The 21,550-nt window shown below is 45.9% G+C and overlaps 5 protein-coding genes across 5 annotated transcripts; 1 reads left to right on the top strand and 4 right to left on the bottom strand.

Annotated features, from left to right (window-relative positions):
• Positions 1 to 7,763: 7,763 nt before the first annotated feature.
• Positions 7,764 to 11,352, bottom strand: COCSADRAFT_356084 (uncharacterized protein). The gene has a single exon (XM_007701241.1). The coding sequence runs from the start codon at positions 11,311 to 11,313 to the stop codon at positions 7,822 to 7,824; it is 3,492 nt and encodes a 1,163-aa protein (XP_007699431.1). The 5' UTR covers positions 11,314 to 11,352; the 3' UTR covers positions 7,764 to 7,821.
• A 283-nt stretch (positions 11,353 to 11,635) lies between these two features.
• On the bottom strand, positions 11,636 to 11,818 carry COCSADRAFT_315700 (uncharacterized protein). The gene has a single exon (XM_007701240.1). It carries the CDS (start codon positions 11,798 to 11,800, stop codon positions 11,642 to 11,644), a length of 159 nt encoding a protein of 52 aa, XP_007699430.1. The 5' UTR covers positions 11,801 to 11,818; the 3' UTR covers positions 11,636 to 11,641.
• Positions 11,819 to 12,695: 877 nt separating this feature from the next.
• COCSADRAFT_315695 (uncharacterized protein) lies at positions 12,696 to 13,759 on the top strand. Its single transcript, XM_007701239.1, has one exon. It carries the CDS (start codon positions 12,745 to 12,747, stop codon positions 13,585 to 13,587), a length of 843 nt encoding a protein of 280 aa, XP_007699429.1. The 5' UTR covers positions 12,696 to 12,744; the 3' UTR covers positions 13,588 to 13,759.
• Positions 13,760 to 15,964, bottom strand: COCSADRAFT_356080 (uncharacterized protein). The gene has a single exon (XM_007701238.1). The coding sequence runs from the start codon at positions 15,847 to 15,849 to the stop codon at positions 13,933 to 13,935; it is 1,917 nt and encodes a 638-aa protein (XP_007699428.1). The 5' UTR covers positions 15,850 to 15,964; the 3' UTR covers positions 13,760 to 13,932.
• Positions 15,965 to 18,725: 2,761 nt separating this feature from the next.
• COCSADRAFT_315683 (uncharacterized protein) lies at positions 18,726 to 21,196 on the bottom strand. Its single transcript, XM_007701237.1, has 2 exons — positions 20,721 to 21,196; positions 18,726 to 20,654 (listed from the first exon to the last, which is right to left on the bottom strand). Exons 1-2 carry the CDS (start codon positions 20,883 to 20,885, stop codon positions 18,963 to 18,965), a joined length of 1,857 nt encoding a protein of 618 aa, XP_007699427.1. The 5' UTR covers positions 20,886 to 21,196; the 3' UTR covers positions 18,726 to 18,962.
• Positions 21,197 to 21,550: the final 354 nt, after the last annotated feature.

Here is a 21,550-nt window from a genome sequence, read left to right as displayed (position 1 = left end):
TGTTGTTTCCTTCCACTACTCGTGGAGATATGACGGTTCGTGCTGCCCTACTATCTATGAGCGCTAACACCTTATGTCCGTCTATAAGTACTGTAGCTTTCAATTGCAACTCTTTTGCTCCTACTTCCTATACTTACTTAAGAGTCGTTTTAGGACTGCCTTTGCCAGCGTGACCCTGTCCCTGGTGGCATCCTAGTTTTTTAACTGCCTGCTTCCCTTCTTCTTTGGGAAGTAGCCTTCGCCTGCCTTGGCGGAATAGTGTATCGTATACTGATTGTTGTAGCAGAAGCTCTAATGGATATTCTTATAAGGTATCTTCTATTGCGTGGCCCTCTTCCTTAGTTCCGGCTTCTTACTTTTGTAAATCGGGCAATCCTTTGCCTTACAAATGTTCGCTGGTAGGATGCTATAGTAGTGGTTGTCTACCTGTTGAGCATTCTCGAACTGTTATTAGTGTATAGCACAACCTTTCCTGCAATGCGTCCATAGGAGTTTACTGTGCTCTACTGGCGTTTCCCGTACTTGGGCCCTATGCATTCTGCAGTTCTTTGCTATGCATTCTTCGGCGGAAATCGTGCTATAGTAGTAGTCGTCTACCCTTCTAGCTTTCCGTCGCTGTTCCTTGTGGAATTAGCAATTGATCGTGCACTTGATCTAGCACAACTCTTCGTGAGCTTCCTTTTCTCTGGGCTGGTGCATGTGGCAATGCTGTACGCGACACTCGTTATGCCATAAATTGGTATGGCAGCAATCGTCCTCGTTGTCTCTGGTTTCTTCTCGCTTCCTTAAGTGGTAATCACACTGTCTTGGGCAGTCGACCTAATATAGGCGCTCGTGTTGCTCCATCCGTTCCTTGAACGTCCGAGGTGTCTCCTCGTCATCAGGTTCCTTGAACCTGGGTTGTTCCTGGGCAGCCCTGCAGGCAATCTTATCTGCTTGGGGTCCCGAGATTGTGACTCTTCTATTGCAGTCGCAATCGTTGGCTTAGTGCGTGGTTAGTCCGCAGATCTAGCACTGTTGATTTCTTAGGCGGCGTAGTACTTCGGCCCCTTCAATCTGCCAATCCGTTGGTAGTGGTGCGTCCTACTTGAAGTCTTGGAGTCCTATTGCCTCTTGTACTAGCTTAAACGCCTCGTTGGTGGCTTATCTTGCTTCTTCGTACAGGTCTAGGTCGCTGAGGGTTTCATCTGGCTCCTTAGTTGGGTATGGTGTTGGTATCCGAATTATCCCAATCTTGACCGCTCCTTGTCTGACTTCGTTTTTTGGGCAATCTCTGCGGAAGTGTCCTACTTTACCGTATCGGAGACATACCTTGCTGTTATAACGCTTCTTGCGTTCTTCCGTGGAGAGTCCGTCATTATACTGTCCTTGGGGTTTCTTATTCTTGTCCTTGGACTTGTCTTGTACCTTACCGGTCATGATGGTGTCGCCATCTTTGTCGAACCGGCTACGCTGCCTCCTTGTGTTGGCCACCGTGGGTTGAAATTGTTTCTTTTGTCAGTTTCTTTCCCACAGCCTATTATCAATGCGTGTCGCTAACTCGATCAGCGCATGAAGCGTGTTTGGTTTGTCGTGATGTATAAGTCCGTCTTTAACATTTTCCTTCAGACCTGCTTCGAACACCGTTCGAAGTGCTGCGTCGTCCTAGTCGATTCGTGCCTGTAGCTGCTTAAACTCGGCTGTGTACGCTGATACTGAACTGGTCTGCTTCAGGCGAGTTATCGCTTTCTCTGCCTGGTTCTAAGCATCCACTTCCCTAAAGATGTGTCCCATCTCTTTCTTAAACTCGGCCCAACTAGTGAACAAGGCGCGCGTCTCGTCCTTCGTTCCTCTGTTCTCGATATTTAATAGATAGTCCTCCACGTATGGCTGCATCCAGCTTGACGCTCGTCCTTTCATGTGGGTGCTGGCCATAAGGATCTTTTCCTAGTCGTTGGGTACTTCGTTGAATTCGCAGTATAAGTCGATGTTGGTAAGGAATGTCCGCAACTCGGTGCGACTTCCGTCGTACTTTTCTGGGGTTGCCATTTTTGGCTTCTTAAGTGGTTTCTCGTTCAGGGTGGCTATTAGTTAGCCTATGAGTTGGTTAATCGTATTCTGCAACTCAGCCATCTGCCTTACTTAGGCTTAGCTCTTGCGTCTAAGATTGACGAGTTCGTACTTAGGGCTCCCTGCCGCCGGCTCGTTATTTCCCTCTTGGGTACTACTAGTCATGTTAACATCTCCCTCAGGCGCCGGGCCTAGGATGTTAACGTATTCGCTTGAATTTCCTGACATGGTTCAATCTTATTCGGACGCTGTTGGTTAATCCTCCTTCCACTAGATCCGTGGGTGGTCAAAGTGTTACACGGGGTAAGGGTCTATACTTCTCTATTCTAGTCCGCACTAAGGCAGGTGAGTATTACGTTAGTGTTCCGTGAGGCTTGTCTGGCGATGCAGTGGAGTTGGCGTGCTTAAGGAGGGTTTGACAAGACTAATCTATTTGATAGACTAACTTGTGACAATCTTGTTAAGTAAGGATACTAGTAAGAAAGTACAATTTGAGTTGACCACAACGAGAGTAATAATGAAATCCATCCATCCTTATATCCTCATTGCTTCCAGTCCTGCCATCCCGTCCATCCTATCTTAGCGGGAGGTCTGGGATGGCGCTGCCATCCCTTTATGCACTGCTATCCCAGATGGCCAGCCTTGGCGGGATGGCACATCACGTGACTCCGAGCCCCGCAATGTCCATTACCTTTTGACGTGGACGTCCCTAGGCTCGCAGCCATCTCGTCATTTGTCAAGGAAAGAATCCTTCTTGTTACTTGTAACAATAAGCTATACTTTTAACTAGGAAAGTATAAATTTTACATATAGGAAATAGAATTCCTTAAATTTATTATATTAACTAAAGAAGTAAAAATAAACTTAAAGAAGATATAGACTATACAGGAATAGCTAATACCTAACATAGTTAAGGATATTTAATCCTTCTTAGAATTTGCAAACTATTATTAGAAGTTTATTAGAGATTACTTAAAGATTATAGCACCCCTTACAGAAATAATAAAAAAGGAAATAGGTTTTAAATAGGAATAGGAACATTAAGAGACTTTTAATTAAATTAAGCAGATATTCCTAAAGGCGCTAGTACTTGAGATATATAGCCCTTAACAACCTACTAGAGTTAAGACCGACGCGTCTAACTATACACTTGGAGCTGTATTATTATAGTAGTGCCTAGATAGAAAATAGAGACTAGTATTCTACTATTTACGAAAGTTCTCTAGAGTAGAACTTAACTATAATATTTACGATAAGAAACTACTTAGAGTAGTCGATGCCTTTAAATAATAAGAAGTATACCTACTAGAACTCTCTAAACAGATTAAGGTTTTTACTAATTACTAGAACTTAATAAGTTTTATAATAACGAAAAAACTTAACTGATAATAAGTACGATGGGCAGAAATACTAGCCTAGTTTAACTTTAAGATTACACACCGCGTAGAGACGCTTAATAGAGTAGTGGACGCTTTAAGTAGAAGGTCTAATTTACGCGAAGAGGGTTATAAAGAACTACATAACGTCTTACTTAAGACGATGCCTAATAGTAGTCTAAAGTATAACCAGCCGGAACTAGCTAAGGTAGCTAAGGTGGCTAAGTAGGTAGAAATACTATAGAAATAATAGCAGGAAAAAGTAACGTTATAGGCGTTAGAAATAGACCCCTACCCGCTAGAAGTAATAAATAATAGGAAAGAGCTTAAAGCTCTAAGAGAATATATAAGCACGTATATACCCCTATATATAAGAACTGAACTTATTAAGACCCTACACGAGTCTCTAGAATATAGACACGTAGGGGTAAATAAAATAGTTAGATAACTAGCTAAGGTATTTATAATACTACGCTTATAAGCGAAGGTGTAGAAAATACTAGGTAACTATTTAGTATATTACTAGAATAAGCCTAAGAGATATAAGCTCTATGGCCTGTTATAACCTCTATAGCTACTATCTAGACTATAGATAAGCGTAATAATAGACTTTATAGTAAAGCTCCTAAGATTATTAGAACTAGGATTAGCTTAATTTTACGATATAATTCTAGTAATTATAGACTAACTAACTAAGGTAGCGAAATTTATGCCTATAGAAGAGACTATTACGGTAGATAAATACGTGTACGAGGTTATAAAGGCACTAGTATTAGAGTATAAGATATCTAAAGAGTTTATTACTAATTGTAATAAACTATTTACGTCTAAATATTAGAGCATATTCCTAGTAAAGTTAGGTATTAAGAAGAAGCTTTTAATAAGCTTTTACCTGGAAATAGATAGCTAGATAGAATGAATAAACTAGATATTAGAATAGTATCTATAGATATACGCTAATAAGTTATAGAATAACTAGATAGAACTACTACTAATAGCGTAATTAGCCTATAATAGTACGAAATTAGTAATAATAAAGCATTTGCTGTACTACGCGAACTACGGATATAAGCTGACTACTTATTAGGATCTAAAGGATATTAAAAGTATCGCGGTAGGAGTAGACGATAAAGCGAAGCTTATGCGAGAATTATATAAAGAATTAAGTAAGAATATAGCTTAATAAAATCTTACGACATCTAAAGTAGCGAATAAATAAAGGATTAAGGGACTAACCTTTAAGAAAGGGGATAAAGTTTTCTTATTAAGATAAAACCTAAAAACTAAACGACTATATAGAAAATTAGACAACCTTTAAATAGGACTATTTAAAATCTTAGAGGAAATAGGAAAAGTAAACTATAAGTTAAAACTCCTATAAGGTATACGAATCCACCCTATCTTTTATAAGAAACTCCTAGAACTAGCACCTCTAGATACTAAGCTAGTAATGGATATAGAGCTGAAAGATAATAAGTATGAGGTCGAAAAAATTAAGAACCTATGGAAAATTAGTAGTTAGTAGAAGTACTTAGTTAAGTAGTAAGGATAGCCTAAAAGCTATAACACTTAGGAACTTAAAGGAAACCTAATAAACTATAAGTTACTAGTACGTAAATACTACTAGAAGCACCCGGAGAAGCAAGGGGAAGCCTCTTAAAGAGGAAGGAATAGTTAAAAGAAGGATTATAGTAATTAGCCTATAACCTGCCTAGATTAGCTAACGGTCTAGATAGTGATAGTTCGATAATAGGAAGGCCCGTACTACTAAGGGCTGAGCTCCTTTTAGCCTACTCTTTCGTACGATCTTAGAACTTAAGGAGAGTAAGATCGCGGCGAGCGAAAGAACGCTCGCGGGACTTTACCTCTAAAAGCTCTACCTCTTATTAGAATAATTAAGCGTCTAGCTAAGTACGCTAAGCCTTTAAATGAGCGACCTAAATCTCTTTCTGCTTACGCTCTTACTAAACTTTCTTCTACTCCTCCTTGGAAATAAATAAACTACACTTAGCTTTTATAGTAATGTAACTAGCGCAGCGCCTAGTAGTAGTATCTACGAAATAATAAAGACCCTTTTTCTCACAACGCTTATAATAGTAAACTGTTATTTCGTTCCCCTACTCTATTATACGGTTAGTACGGGAATAACGCTTCTTATTAGACTTTTGAGCACGAACGCGACGGGACGACGGGATCTTAGATATGGTTAGGAAGGCTATAAGGTAGAGACGGCTATAACGAGTGGGTAGGCTCTAACCTTATATGCAGCCAGTGTCTCAATACGCGGTATAAGAAAACAATACTCTAAGGTATTGAGACGATAGCCCTAAGAGAGGAGGTAATGTTATAAGTAATAAGAAGGATCCTCTCCTTAATAAATAACGAGATGGCTGAAGGCTTATGGACGTCCACGTCAGAAGGTAATAATTATCGCGGGGCCTGGGGTCACGTGATGTACTATCCTGCTAAGACAAGACATCCCGCCAAGCATAGGATGGTAATGGGATTAGGGATGGTATGCTATCACAGACATCCCGCTAAGAAGTAAGAAAATGGGATGGACGGGATAGCAGGACTAGAAGTAATGAGGATATAAGGATAGATGGATTTCATTATTACTCTCGTTGTGGTTAACTTAAATTGTACTTTCTTACTAGTATCTTTACTTAATAAGATTATTACAAGTTAGTCTATTAAATAGATTAGTCTTGTTAAACCCTCCTTAAGTACGCCAACTCCACTACATCGCCAGACAAGCCTCACGGAACACTAACGTAATACTCACCTGCCTTAGTGCGGACCAGGATAGAGAAGTATAGACCCTTACCCCGTGTAACAGCTATCTCTACTATAGATAGACGTAGGCAGTACTATTAAAACGCAGGTAGAAACGCCGTATATAGTAGAGCAGCTTTAGTAGTAGGTACTCTATCTCTAAGAGCGACTACGATAGTAACGCCAGTAGTTAGACAGTCTAATAAGCGTTGCTATACGCTAGCTTATAAAAAGCGCTTAGCTTATAATATAATTAGTAACGATACTTATAGAAGAAAATAAGAAGCTGCGTACGGCCTACTAGCGTTAACGCTAAAAGCAAGATTAGCGGCGTTAATATATTACTTCTAGTAGAGCTCTCTAGGTGCAGCAGGCTTAGTAGCTCGCTATAGAGGCAGAAAGGGTGGTTGTAGAGGCTGAACAGGGTGAGAGCAGTCAGCGACGTCAGCGCGCGCCGCTAACGTGTACAAAGTGCCATATCTAAGGACATACTCGCACGACGTGTAAGGCTAGATAATAAATTATATCTTTTAATTTTATATTATTTTGTTGCGTTGTTGTGGACCAATTGCGTAGAGAGTCGCGTCAAGTTGGGTGGGGTGCGCAGCTTACTGGTGTGCGCAGCTTACTGGTGGGGTACGTTACACGAGAACCTTAGTAAGCGCGAAAGCGCTCTAACTACTAGTCTAGATGCGAATAGAAAAGATTAGACTGAATAGCTTCCTCTTTAACTAAAGAGTGCTAGAGGTTATTAGTACACGATGCGAGTGCGGAGATCCTTAGGCAAATGGGGATTAGAGACGCATGAACGACAGCCGAGCGCTGGGGGGGGGGAGGCTGGAAGTATCGCAGCCGCAAAGATGAGGCAGACGCCTCCACGAACCTAGAAGCACAGTATTTAGATAGTGGTTGAAGGGAAACGGCAAGCCTCTGGGTACAGACAGCCTTTGTTTTCGAGGATGAAGTGGGGCGGCTTTGGTACTTCTGAAGCGAGAATCTACCAATCTAGTCTGACGCGCATCGACTACAACTGTGCACTCATCAGCAGCTGGAATACTTTACCATTGGCTGCCAGTCTGTAGCATGGCACCGTTTTGCCAAGACATCGGGAATAAAGGTTGACATTGAAAGGCGCAGCACATCCTGCGATGTCACTATAGAGTGAGCGTCATAAAGCTGCAAAGGCAATGTTAGAAAGCTTGTTGCTCTGCGAGGGGCGCTAAGTTAGGTAACAACTCTAACTAACTACACCAAGCCATTGCTATGTTTAACCAAAAATATATAAGCCACCATTGTTTAGGTCCTGCTGATGCTGCTGTAGCTAACACAGCTATAGTATCAACGACACTTGTGCCTGCTAGACCCTCACAGGCGTGCGAGTTGGCAATTCACATCCCTATGCATGCTTTAGACGCAGCCTCTGCAACATTTTGTGCCGCCTCGAGGTCGACTATACCTGAACCTAGCGGGGACTCGCATCAGAATTGCCGGCTACATTGGCTTTAAATCCTTGCACTGACTCAGCCCGCTTTTGTCAAGAAGAACAAAGAACGAAATTTTTCCGATCTTCTGCCTCTGCTCGCTCAATAATTACATTTTACAGCTATAAGATAAAAAATAATCAGGCTCCCAAATGAACATAGAGCGCCCAAACACCAGGCCTATTAGTGTGCTCCTTGCGGATCTGTAGCACGGCCTCCCGCAGTGCCGCTGCGACTGCCCAGTTCGGATCCGCAGTGCTCTTGCACGTTACAAGAGACTTGTAGAAGAGCTCGGCCATACGGACACAGACGTCGTCATCCGCTGGCCACAGAGAGCCAATAACATGCGCAAAGCCAGCAACCTGGAAGGCACTGGCCATGTGGATGCTCTCGTCCACGAGCGACTTGACCCTGATCTCCGCCGTTGAGCAGGCCGATAGATAGGCTATCCACGCTCGGCCTTGCGCGGTTGCGCCCAACAGAGTGGACACGGTAAGTCGGTCCACTACTGGGCCCGAGGCACTGCTTTTTTGAAGGAGCAGGTGACTGTTAGAAGGGTCCTCGAGATCTGAGTATCCGTGGCACGCAAAGTGCGCAATTTCAGATTCACGAATACCTCTCAACACCTCGTCGGCAGTGGGATGCTGTAGAGGAGGTCTGATGGTATATGCATGCTTGGTTGCCTCCGTGATGGTCTTTTCCTCGCGAGCCACTCCGTCTAGCGCGCTCTGACCTGGTGTAGTTGGCATCGTAACAATGAGGATAGAAGTGTCTTTGCTGTTCAACTTCTCTACTGTTAGCGGACGTTTTCTGGCATTACTCAGAGCCTTGATTGTGGGAGTGTAGGAGGGGATTATCTGGTCGAAGCAGCTTTCGGCTTCAGCTATGCGACCGTAGTGATACTGGCAAGCAGCGTGAAACGGAAGAGAGCTGGCGGCGCCTGTCCCGATCCACCAGACTCGCTGAATTTTGTCTGACGCAGGCGATGGGCTGTAGCATGCCAGCTCCTGCAGCACAGGTTTGACGCAGCTCGACCAGAGCCAGGACAGAAACTCGGTGCTATGCTCTAACCGGATGTCGCTTTCGATGTCTCGCTGGGAATCCTTATCATCGATCGATCTACTCCTTCCGAGAGCCTTCTGGAAAGCCACTGGAGCCTGTGAGACAAGCTCAGTCAGAGCTATAGCTTTAGGGCCAGATAGCAGGACAAGGATCGCATCCGAGCCGATATCTGTGGCGTTCACAATCACGATCGGGCCCTCGCTGGCGCATGCTGTGAGCTCTTCTGTAGACGGTGGCTGGAGAAAGTGCTCAAATCCCTGTTCCTGGCGGATGCGGCGTTCGCAGTCCTCCAACTGGCGATAGGCTTCTTGGCGTTCTCTAGCCAGTTGCTCTCGGATTGCTGGCTTTTCGCTGTTGACCTGTCTAAATGCCATGAAGCGAAGCTGTTCGTATTCCTTAGCTAGGTTTGGGCGAGTCCTCTCTAGCCCAGAGAGATCGCTCTGACCGTCGATTAGGTATCCGAGAATCAGTCCGCGTCCGAACTCGATCCTGCGAAGCGCTTCACCAACGTCCCCTTTCCGGAGGGACACCGAGCATGCATCTGCAGCAAGACCTGCGGTCTGACGGACAGCGTACTGCTGGTCGCCACGGGACAAGAAGCGATTGCAAGCGCGAGGAAGAAGGTTGAGAGCAGTCTCTGCAACAGTGTGGGCTTGGTCCCAGTCGCTGCTCCTTGTGAGAATGCGGAGAGCTTGTCGTGCGCCTTGGATACGTTGCAAAGGGGGTGATGCTGAACATTTACTTGATTGTATCCAGAAGTTTAGTGCCGCACGTCCATCCGTTGTATTTCCCGAACTCATGTATCTATTATAAAGAAAACCCCCAAGGTTGTTTAGATACATCGCTCGGTCGGAGTGGTTGAGAGGTGTTGCAGCCACGGTTTCTTTGGCCTTTAAGATGGCTGCATCAAGATCATCTGCATTTCCCGTGCTCGTGTATCTATTGGACAGCATAATCCCGAAATTATTTAGATTCATTGCTCGGTCAGAGTGGTTGAGGGGTGTTGTAGCTATAGATTCTTTAGCTTTTAAGATAGCTGCATCAAGATCATCTGCATTTCCCGTTCTCCTGTATCTATCAGAAAGCATCTTCCCAAGATTATTTAGATATATCGCTCGGTTGGAATGGTTGAGAGGTGTTGCAGCTAGGGCTTCTTCAGTCTTTAAGATAGCTGCATTAAGCTCGTCTGCATTTCCTGTCCTTGTGTATCTATAGGACAGTATCTTCCCAAGATTATTTAGATACATCGTTTGGTTGGAGTGGTTAACGGGTGTTATAGCTACGGCTTCTTTAGCCTTTAAGGTGGCTGCATTGAGGTCGTCTGTATTTCCCGTCCTCGTGTATCTATTAGATAGCATGATCCCGAGGTTGTTTAGATACATCGCTCGGTTGGAATGGTTAAGGGGAGTTGTAGCCAGGGCTTCTTCAGACTTCGCGATAGCTGCGTTGAGGTCGTCTGCATTTCCTGTCCTTGTGTATCTATCAGACAGCATGATCCCGAGGTTGTTTAGACATGCTGCTCGATTGGAGTGGTTGAGGGGCGTTGCAGCCACGGATTCTTTAGCCTTTGAGATAGCTGCATCGAGATCGTATATATTTCCCGTCCTCGTGTACCTCTCAGAAAAAAAACTTCCAAGATTGCTTAGATATGCTGCTCGGTTGGAGTGGTTAAGGGGCGTTGCAGCCACAGCTTCTTTAGTCCTTGAGATAGCTGTATTAAGGTCGTCTACATTTCCCGTCCTCCTATATCTATCGAATAGCTTGGTGCTAAGGTTGTTTAGACGTCCTACTCGGTCGGAGTGGTTAAGGGGCGTTGTAGCCAGGGCTTCTTCAGACTTCGCGATAGCTGCGTTGAGGTCGTCTGCATTTCTTGTCCTTATGTATCTATCAGACAGCATGATCCCGAGGTTGTTTAGATACATCGCTCGGTTGGAGTGGTTGACGGGTGTTGCAGCTAGGACTTCTTCAGACTTCGCGATAGCTGCGTTGAGGTCGTCTGCATTTCCTGTCCACGCGTATCTATAGGACAGTATCTTCCCAAGATTATTTAGATATATCGCTCGGTTGGAGTGGTTGGCGGGTGTTGCAGCTAGGGCTTCTTCAGACTTCGCGATAGCTGCGTTGAGGTCGTCTGCATTTCTTGTCCTTATGTATCTATCAGACAGCATGATCCCGAGGTTGTTTAGATACATCGCTCGGTTGGAGTGGTTGACGGGTGTTGCAGCTAGGGCTTCTTCAGACTTCGCGATAGCTGCGTTGAGGTCGTCTGCATTTCCTGTCCACGCGTATCTATAAGACAGCATGCTCCCGAGGTTACTTATTCTCCCTGGCCAGTCAGGATGATCTTCGGGAGTGGCATAGACCGCCATCTCTACATTCCAAATGGCCGCTTCCAAATCATCGAGACTCCCTGTCCGCTTGTGTCGGTCGGCCAGCAAGGCTGCAAGGTAGTTTAGCCGCTCTGGCCGGTCAGGATGGTCTTCGGGAGTGGCAGAGACCGCCATCTCCGCCTCGCGAAGCTCCTCGAAACCGTCCTTATCGCTTGATGTTGGGGGCCTTGTAGTCTCCATCTCAAACTAAAGGCTTTTTCTTAAGTAGTATAGATAATCAAAAGGCTTTCATTAAGCTAAGCATTTTCTTCGCCCATAAGCTCACTCACTTTATATGGCCCACAGAGCTGAACAACACGGACGAAGCAGCAGTAGCAGCATGGGTCGGAGAAAATAGCGCATCTGAGGAGCTGAAAGCTGATACATAATCTATGACTAGTTACAGGATACTTTGGACTTGCCGTGAAGATGACTGCGTAGGGAATCAGTTTCCCTACTTTTACTGACATGTGATAATGTCTGCAGCGGCGGGCTTCGGCCCTTACACAACAAGTGGCGCAATGCCTTTTTAATCAGTTATGCGTGTACCAGTCACGAACTTATGATTCACGCATCTAAGCAGCAGCATCAGCAGCAGCAGCAGCAGCAGTAGTAGTAGTAGTAGTAGTAGTAGTAGTAGTAGTAGTAGTAGTAGTAGTAGTAGTAGTAATACCACGGTAACGAGCATGTTGTGGTTAGCATAGGGTGCATCTGCAAGTCCAGATGTGAGTCCAGATGTGACATCAGGTGTTGGCGATGATGGTTCAGTCATCTCCGCTAGCAGCCTATTGGTGCAGCTGTCTGTAGGTGCGGCCATCTGTGGGTTCACATGGATAACTATAGAATAGCGCAAGTGGTCAACTTGGCAGATTACGCAGGGGATACCGAGCGATGAGACAGCAGACGAATATCGGGGGGGGGCGCCTAAAGCTAACGAATTAAGAAAAGCGTCAGTTAAGCTGTATGCCCTAGCGCCACCCCCGCGTCCAGCAAGGAACAAAAGGCTTACGGACGATCAGCACATCGACAAAATGCACAGGCTCGTTTCTATGCAGGCTATCACAGATACCGATCATGTTGCGTTGTCCCCATACGGAAGAAAAGTGCTACAGCTGGCCGATGTAACGCTTGGGGGTCCGCAAGTGGTGGTTTGAACGTAGCTGAACAACCTGGGAGGCTTTACAGCCAGTGGTAGCACCTTTGCCTGTACACGCATAACGTCCTCGCGCATGTCTTTCAGCAACTCTCAGTAAACACTCACATGCAAAAGACTTACTCTTATACAGTCCTGTAGTATCTGTGTCAACAGGAGAATACAAAACGCACACTTCGATCTGCTGCCTTTCGGAAACAGACAGAGTCCAATCACCAGCACAGCTATGCTTGCAGACAGAGATGTGTCTTCTTAAAGAGAGCCAGCTGGATGCTGAGGGTGCTGCGCATGTACCAAAGTAGTCTCGAGTGCAGAGTCAAATTCTGTGGCTCTTTGTCTGCTTGTGCGACTGTACTTCAGAATGCCATATTTGTCATAATGATGTTTACTAATACTATTCAAGCTGAGGACAAGTATGACCCCGCCCTCGAACTTTCCCTGCAGTTGCATACCCTCAAAGAAGCACATCATCTTTCACTATGCCAGAAGCCACTTTAGTTCTGAACCAACTTCTTCCCTTGAACACTGTCGGACTGGGTTATCTTGCGTTATATCCAAAGGACCCAGCACATGACTCGTATCGGCCCGAGGCAAACTCATTTTCGGACGATGATGTCATCACGCAACGCCTCGAGAACTTCAGCCACATCCTTAACCGAACAACCGGCTCACGGCTTCACGCGTTTCTATCGAGCGCAATCCACTCTACATTCAGTAACAGGAATGTCTTTGGGATCGATATATCCTCTGTGCTTTGTGTTACTCGTCAACTAAGGAATTCGGAAGATATCTTCCAGAAGATCTGCGCGCTATCGTCTGCAAGGCGGTGGCTGGAGCGCGCACTCAGGAAAAGACAGAAAGTGTATCTGGTTGTTGGGATCAAGACATTGACAGATGCCCATGTCATACAAGGGAAATCGCGAGCGTTGGAAGCCGATGCGTCGGTCGAGATTCCAACAGCCCTTGCCGCTGCTGCAGGTGGGGTCGTGTTACCGTTGGGAGACTTTCTAGACGTAGGCGCAGGACTGTCTGGTCAAAAGCAGGATGACGAAAAAGTAAGCTTCGTTGCGCCTGGCGAGCAGATATTTGCTGTGCAGTATCGCAAGATCGAGTTTGCAAGATTTTTAGGTCGAGATATCGACAAGGCCTCTCTCGAGCTCGGCAACTCTTGGAAGGTCTACGTAGAAGCAAGAGGAAGAGAAGAGGCAACCGAAGAGGTTGTGAACGCGAAAGTTTGCGAATACACCCCGAAGACAGATATGGACAGAGTGTCTTTTGAGAGTTTTGACCTTGAGGACGAAGAACTTTATTATCCCTTTTGATCTTAATAGCATAGTATTGGAATTCGGTATCTTAGAAAGGGTAGTAAACGGCTGAATTTTCTTCAGACAGAGGGACAAAATATCGATTTACTCTGCTGTTCTTAATTTACTCATATCTACTCGAAAGGTCTCATTGGTATACTTTGGCCGAGTGCTTAGAGTGAGGTAGTGAATTGAGAGAGGTAATTCGAGCTGAGTGAGTGACTACCTAGTCAATAGATGTGACGGAAGGTAAATAAACGAAAATGGCACATCGAGGCTATGTTACATTAGAAAGTTAAGCAAAATAGTTGTAAAACAAGAGAAAATAGCCAGAAATATGCAAGTACTGCATTCTACTGCTAGTTACGATTGTAGTGGCTGCCGAGTGTGGAGCGAGAAGGGTATATGATGGACAGCATAACGAATGGAAAGGCCTCGAGATTCAGGCTGAAGGTCTCGTGCCTGACCTGACGCCAAGTGGTAAGTGATCCTTTCCAAATGGGATATCCTACCTTTAGCCTCCATAGATCGTTTCGGATCCGCCAGATGTTGGAGGCTGACTTCCTCGCTGGAAAGTATAAATACTAGTGTCTCCTCCACACGCTCTATCTTTGGAACTGTCGCCGGCCAAGAGATTTCCAGACCTTTAATGCCGTTACCATACTGTGCTTTCCCAAGAATATAATCTCCGCCGGATACCAGTTCGATTCCCCTTGGCCATGAACTCGAGACCAGAGTGATCATGCCAGCGATATTCACATCGAATACAGACACAAACAGAGTGCTGTTCCCGCTGTTGTGAAGCTTTATGTAGATTTTTTGGTTTTCTGTTACACTAGCTGTCCCATCATGCGCATATGTTTCCATGCGTGTGCCATCGTCAACTCGACCGAATTCGATTTCCACCGAATGGTTAAGCTCTTCGTCTTCTTCCCCACTCCCAAAGGTGAGAAGATGGTGTCCTCGAGCGAGCCTTTCTCCATGGCTGACCACAGCTTCAATCGCCGCCTGCATTGTGACATCGGTGAACTCGTACGAGGCTAGTACAATTTCTCCCTTGCACACCACCATGCGCCCGCCTTCTCTCTTGATATCCATTAGAGCCTGCTTCTCGCCGGGCTCACCGCATCTGAGAAACTTAGATTGGCCAAGTCGAACTCCGAAAGCGGGGAGATCGTCGGGAAAGGATACGAAAAACTTGGGCAGAGCCTCTTTTTGCAAGAAAGCGAGGGCTCCATCAGGAGGGATTCTTCCAGAAACTCTCTCAGCGATTGCCTTAAAACCGTTGACGTCCTTGACTTTTGCTTCTGCAACCTGTGTTTCCTTGTCTGCCCGCTCGAACCCCAAAGGCACGATGTCATAGACATTTCCTTCATGGACACCAGCGACTCTTCCCCCCTGTAAGATCACATTGCCATCCTCCAGTTTTACGAGCAAGGCTCCAGAGGCTATGTGATCCTTTGAAAAGAGTATGCGCGTTTCAGGTCCTTCGGCTCGAGGGTGCTGTTGAGGAAATTGTCTATTGACAAACTCGCATACCCCGAGCAGAAGGGTTCTCCACGACAGCCGTTGCCCAATCACTTTGTCCATTGCAGTGGCAAGTGCTTCTGTCAGCACTCCAATAGGCTGGTCCTGCAAGCCCTGATAGCCCCAGGCAGTTTCGGAGGTTGCTGCTGCTGCTATCCGTACTGCGTGTGGGTTACCTTCTATAAAGGTGTCTCCCGTCAAACGCCCTTCCCTCCGAAGCCGCTCCACATGGCTGAGTAGCACGCCGTGATGTTTCACTTCTGGTAGATTCCGCGGCCAGGCCTGATTATTGTGATAGGGGTCGCGGGCCATACGCCCTGCATGACAGCAGTCCAGGATAATAGTGACATTTTCCGTCTTGTTTGTCGTATCCCGCAGCATGTGCGATATCTCGATGTCCAGTATTCCCCGGAAATCTTCTTCTGTGGTCTGGTCGAAATCCATCGGGACTAGGAACTGGGAGTGGAGCGGCATTTTGGATCCTCCTTTCTGATCAGATGTGTTTTGACTCGACTTAACTAAGCCGCCATGTCCTGAGTAGTAAATCACAACAACATCCTCTGCGGAGCTCTCAGAGATAAGTTGTCGCCATGCGCTGAGAATTTGGTCTCGGGTAGCATTGTAACCAGAACATTTGGTTACCTCAAATTTGTACTTTGTGAGAACGCCTGCCATTAAATCGGCGTCGTTCTCCGGTCCACGGAGCCCGCCATAAGGGCTGGCAATGATAAGTGCGCGGTGTTTGGGAGACATTGCCTCCTAAGCGTTGCGCACCGTTCGAAATGAGGTTGTCGGAATGCTTAAACGGCAAATACAAGAGAATGGTAAGATAGAGAAGTCGCCCGAAATATGTCTCTAAGACATACCGAATATTGGGGATTTGCTGGCTGACATCAGTTCCTAATTGTGAGCTCACTTTCATTCATTCGTTCGAGAAGAAGGGTGCCCTTGTTGAGGCTATGTAATGTGTTTGGTGGAACGGAAGACGTTTCGATAGGTGAGCGATGTAGAAACAATGTGATTTGTTGTCCGGCACAGGGCAGACAGGGCGTCACATTAGATCGCCGACAAAATACAGTATCGAGTAAATAGAGAGTTTTGCCTGTTTTCAGGCAAAGGCGCTATCGCAGACTGCAGATGCATCATTTCCAGTGGCAACGCGACTTCCAGCTTGTTCAGCTGCATTCTAGCCCCTGGTGCAGGCTTTGAGCATTTTGCTGCACATGAAGCCGTAAACGCGAGCCGGTGAGTGAGATCCTCTGACCCTATCTCCTCTGAGGTCTGCATTCCGTTGGCAGCGTGCTGATCGTCCGTAAGCCTTTTGTTCCTGGCTGGACGCGGGATGGTGCTAAGGCATACAGCTGAACTGGCCGCAACACTAAATTTCCCTGCGCTCAGCTTGCTTTTGCTTCCCCGTGACCCACGAGTAGGTAGCCACTTTAAGCCTGTGGTAGCGTCCGACTTGACCAGTGGCTTGACCGATGGCTTGTCCTGGTGCTTTTCTCGATTTATTGGCTTTGTGCTTCATCCTGCGTGCTGGTCTGCTCGATCTCATCGCTCGTTATTCCCTGCGTGATCTACCAAGTTGACCACTTTGCGTTACTCTATACCCCTGCGCACTTGCAGACGGCTACGCCAATAGGCTGCTGGATGCGATGGCCGGCCGACCTCTTACCACTACCCTCTGCATATTGTAACTTCGGTGGCTTGCAGAATGATGCAATATATCTTTGGTTCCAGCTTTGCAATTTGCCAGTGAAGCGCGGTGATGTGGATTTACATCCAATTTCACGGCCAATGTACTGAATCGTGATTTCAAGGACGATACCGTATATTTTCAGAGGTTAGCCCCTTCTAAGCATTCGATCGCGAGGATTAGCTAGTCCTTTTGCTTTCTCAAGCAGAACAGCTTAGTTGAAGATGCTGTCATCGTGAACAATAACTACATAACGCACCATTTTGCTGCCCTTAACCGTACATCTATAGAAGGTAAAGTGGATTTTACGTAGAGTCTGCTTGAAGCCGTTTTGAACGAGGGAGATAATTTGATCGTACTCCCGCAGGATGTAAGAACGTACAAGGGATTTGATCTCCTGCCACCTTTTCCACATCGAGCGATACGCAGTATCTCCTGCAGGTAGCTACTGATAGGTTACCATTGCTTTGACATTAGCGAGTGCAAACTCTAATATACAGCAGGCACGTCCTTATGAGTAAGAATGGTCCTATGTAGTTCTCCTTGCAATCTAGATTGCGTCTACTACTAGTCTAAACAAGCATCCGCTCTAATGGCACCCACTGCACACGTATTCAGCCCGCCACGATGTGTCAACTTAATGCGTGTTCCCATTCTTGTATAGTACATTTGTCTAGCGATTGTGTCCAGCGATATTTAGTAACCTAAGTTCGCCACACTGAGATCCTTGTCGTAAGTGCAAATGCTGTCGAACAGACAGCAGCCGCCATAACACTAGAGACGGAGAAGCGGGAGTAAATCCCCGCGGAGAAGCGGTGTCTTGGCGTCGTAGAGTCGTTTTGACCCATGGAACGGAACAGAACCGCCTCTAGTTGACAGCCGCAGCTGAACACAAAGACTGATAGAAATTGCCAGAAGAAAGTGTCAAATGATTAGTCAAAGCGAAAGTAATGTGAATATATTTCAGATGACAAAGCTGGGTTCGTTACGCTAAACTGTCATCGCGAATCTTGCCAACCGCTTCGGCGACGGAGAAACTTTCTGATTACCACTATAGAGCATTATCTAGCTTTTCGAAACAATAATCTGAAATTGTGATACCTAGAGCATCGGTTAATGTCTCTGGCGACAGAATTTAGGGCGAAATAGTTGCGTAGGCTGAGGTGCTAGATGAAGCACGAAATGTCAGCGCGAGTGTATTGACGATACTTATATAGCCACACCAGCGCGTATTTTTCTATCTGAGCATTAGTTATGTGTAGGATGTATGCAATTAAAAACAATAAGAACTTGTGAACATGTTTTCATAGGTTTTTCTGCCTCTTATCTACTTGCTTAAGGAATAGTGTTCCGCCACACCGGTTGTTCCAGTATGAAGGGATGTACGTTACTGCTAGTATCAAACTTCATTCACCTCACACCAGTTATTCCGCCACATACCAAGCGCTACCCATATTCAACTGCGTTAGATAGTAGCACCCGCCGTCACGTGTTCAAGAATCTCGCCTTTCTTTTCATTTCCAACTCAGATTCACATGGTTCTCAGCATTAGCAATAGCATATCGCTTTTTTTCTTCCTCGGACTTCAAACTTGGGGTTTTGATATCTTAGCGACGGGATTGACGGTACTGAGTACTTGATTGCTGTAGGTTTGATGCAAATAGTTATGCGGGGCCATGTTTTTTGCTGTCGTATTTTGTTATTTTTATTGTTCTGATCCTTTCCTTCATTATGTACTTTTTTCTCACTCGTTCCTTTTTTTATGGAGGGTGACGCAAGGTACAACAAGTGGTAGAGCGGGTGCATATGGGTGATTTATGTAATGTTTGTAGATCGGGTTTCGTATCCGGTGGTAATGGAGGTATTTGGGGGGGGGGGGGGGTTATTGATGATGGTTTTCTGATCTATGGGGATAGGAGCAGAAGTCTTTATTCTTTTTCTTTTTTTACTTTTATTCCTGGTAAGCTGAGGGGTTGCGCTTTTTCAGAACAATGGATGGAGAGGTAGTTGCCATAAGTAGGGTATAAGTGAAATGAGAAGGAAGTGATATTTGAAATTATGACTGGTGTTCTAGCGTACAGTGTTCTTGTGTGAGCTCATGATTCTATCTTCCTAGTGGCATTGGGATGTCACCTAAATTTGGCAGCGTCTGAATACACACGATACATTCCTATTGAGCGGAAAGAATCGGCTCATTATGATTGTCGAAATGAGTCAGTGTGGCAGTTGCAGAGTCGTGTCTTTGATAGATTTGAATAATCGCAATGAGACTGTCGATGCACAAAGGGTTCACCAGGGTATTAGTGTCTCCGAGAGACTCCTCTTGGCCCTTCCAGATCTTCCTCGATAGGCGTCGCATAATCTTCCCTGACCTGGTACGAGGTAGATCATCGACCACAATGACATGGACCGGAACAGCGAATTTGCCAATGCTTTGCTGCACCTTGACGCGAGTTTCCTTTGGAAAATCAGTGGCTTCATCCGACGGTTTTGTGCTCACAAATGCAGCTACAGCCTGCCCGGTAAGATCGTCTGGGACCCCAATGACAACCATTTTCGCAAAGAGCGGGTGCTCCAACAATGCACCTTCAATCTCTGCAGTGCTCAGGCGATGAGCAGACACATTGATGACATCGTCAGTTCGACCTTGAATCCAGTAATTACCATCTGAATCACGAATGGCTTTATCGCCCGTGAAGTAATATCCTGGGTACGGTTTATAATAGACCGAAGCAAATCGAGCATGGTCACCCCAAATTGTACGACACATTGACGATGTAGGTTTGCGGATCGCCAATACACCTTCTGATTCGTCAGGAAGCTCATTGCCGGCGGGATCCAAGATAGCAGCTTCGACTCCTAGGAAGGGAAGACAACAGCATCCGGGTTTCGACGGAACAACCCCAGCAAGAGCGGATAGCACGTGCGATCCGGTTTCGGTCTGAAAATAGGTGTCCACCACCTGCGCTTCACCTCTACCCACCACTTCACTAAGCCATTTCCAGATGTTCGCTGCCAGAGGCTCCCCTACGGACCCAAGTACACGTAAATGTGCCGTCATATCGTGATTGACGTACTCATCTCCGCCTCGCTTGAGTAGCCTCAGCGCTGTCGGGGCAGTGTAGAATTGAGTGACACGATATTTCGCAATGATATCCCAATATTGAGATAGGTTGGGGTATGCAGGCGTTCCTTCGAATATGACAGTAGTACAGCCAAGTGAGAGTGGGCCATAGATTTCGTATGTGTGTCCTGTTATCCAGCCAATGTCTCCGCCACAGAAGAAGACGTCGCCGTCCTGGATGTCGAATATATGTTTGGTAGTCAATGCCGCACCCAAAAGATAGCCAGCGGTAGATTGGAGCAAACCCTTTGGTTTACCGGTCGATCCAGAAGTGTACAGCATGAACAGAGGGTCCTCACTATTCATGGACTCTGGCGGGAAATAAGGTGACCATTTCGAGCACTCCTCTTGCCAGACGCGGTCTCGCAGGCGAGGTTGGCTAGAATCGTCTGAACGTTTGACAAACAAGCAGTGGCGTACCTCAGGGCACTCCTCAATTGCTTCGTCAGCAATCTTTTTTAAATCAATGCACTTGCTTCCACGGAATCCTTTATCCGTAGTGACAACCGCTTTTGCCTTTGCGTCCTGTATGCGGTCTTTCAGTGCGGCCGCTGAGAATCCTGCAAAGATAACACTATGGATGGCTCCGATTCGAGAGCAGGCAAGAAGCGTGATGAAAGCCTCTGGGATCATGGGCATGTAGATCGCGACAGTATCTCCTTTTCGAATTCCAAGATCCTTTAGCACCCATGCTGCCCTGGAGACTTCCTGCCGGAGTTCGATGAAAGAAATGGTGCGCTGTAGTGGGCTGTCAGGCTCGTCGGGCTCGTAAATGATGGCGGGGTGGTTGGGTTTCTCACGTACCCAGCGATCGACGCAGTTAAAAGAAGCGTTCAAACGACCATTGACGAACCATGCATTGTCTTCACCCTCAAATGATCCTTGACAAACATTATCGAATTTGTTGTCCCATTCAAGCAATTCCTTGGCAGTTTTGTGCCAGAATGATTCGGGATCACGAATTGACATCTGATACGTTTCCAGATACTGCTCGAATGCTGAGCGGCTGTGAAAAGACGGCTTGCCTTTTCCTTTCCTGTGTGATACTGAGTTCAGGGTCTGAGCTATCGCCCCATTACATGCTAGCCGGCTTACACCAAGTAACTGGATGATATCGGAATAGTAAGAAGGAACATGGTGGCGCACGCAGAAGCCTTAATTTCAGCAGGAAATTTGGGATGAGGTGATGATAGAGAATAAAATGGGACGTAATTATCAAATAACTTGTGATGGTGTACAGCTATTTCAGTGAACAACAGTTAGAAGCATTGCCCATAACACCTGCTCCCGTTACAAACTGGGAAAAGCAACCCACGGTGTCGCTAAAAATGTGAGGCTATTTACGTGGAGAGTTGTTATTGGAAATCGAATTGATTGTTGAACGGCAATATCCGCTGAGATTGAATCCCGCACGTACATCTTCATGGGTACCAACATGAGTCGGTGAGATCTTGTTGTCGATCTCCCTTTCTCAAATCCGGGTAGCATGCATCTTTTTCTCGCGTTTTGCATAGTGTTTTTTTATATTCCATTGCTTGCTCATGGAACTTCCCACTGAATAAAAAAAGCAATGAAGAATATGAATTATTTATTACTCACACCGATGTAAGCCACAATTCAGTGGAGTCACGAAC

This window comes from Bipolaris sorokiniana, assembly GCF_000338995.1.
Source record: "Bipolaris sorokiniana ND90Pr unplaced genomic scaffold COCSAscaffold_6, whole genome shotgun sequence".
Taxonomy (NCBI): Eukaryota; Fungi; Ascomycota; class Dothideomycetes; order Pleosporales; family Pleosporaceae; genus Bipolaris; species Bipolaris sorokiniana.
The sequence above is the reverse complement of the archived record's forward strand: the minus strand, read 5'-3'. Positions and strand labels throughout refer to the sequence as shown.

Coding starts and splice junctions, on each gene's coding strand:
- COCSADRAFT_356084 (XM_007701241.1), bottom strand. CDS start 11,313: ATGGAGACTACAAGGCCCCCAACATCAAGCGATAAGGACGGTTTCGAG.
- COCSADRAFT_356080 (XM_007701238.1), bottom strand. CDS start 15,849: ATGTCTCCCAAACACCGCGCACTTATCATTGCCAGCCCTTATGGCGGG.
- COCSADRAFT_315695 (XM_007701239.1), top strand. CDS start 12,745: ATGCCAGAAGCCACTTTAGTTCTGAACCAACTTCTTCCCTTGAACACT.
- COCSADRAFT_315700 (XM_007701240.1), bottom strand. CDS start 11,800: ATGCTCGTTACCGTGGTATTACTACTACTACTACTACTACTACTACTA.
- COCSADRAFT_315683 (XM_007701237.1), bottom strand. CDS start 20,885: ATGTCAATTCGTGATCCCGAATCATTCTGGCACAAAACTGCCAAGGAA. Junction 20,655..20,720: donor TTAACTGCGTCGATCGCTGG/GTACGTGAGAAA, acceptor AGCCCACTACAG/CGCACCATTTCTTTCATCGA.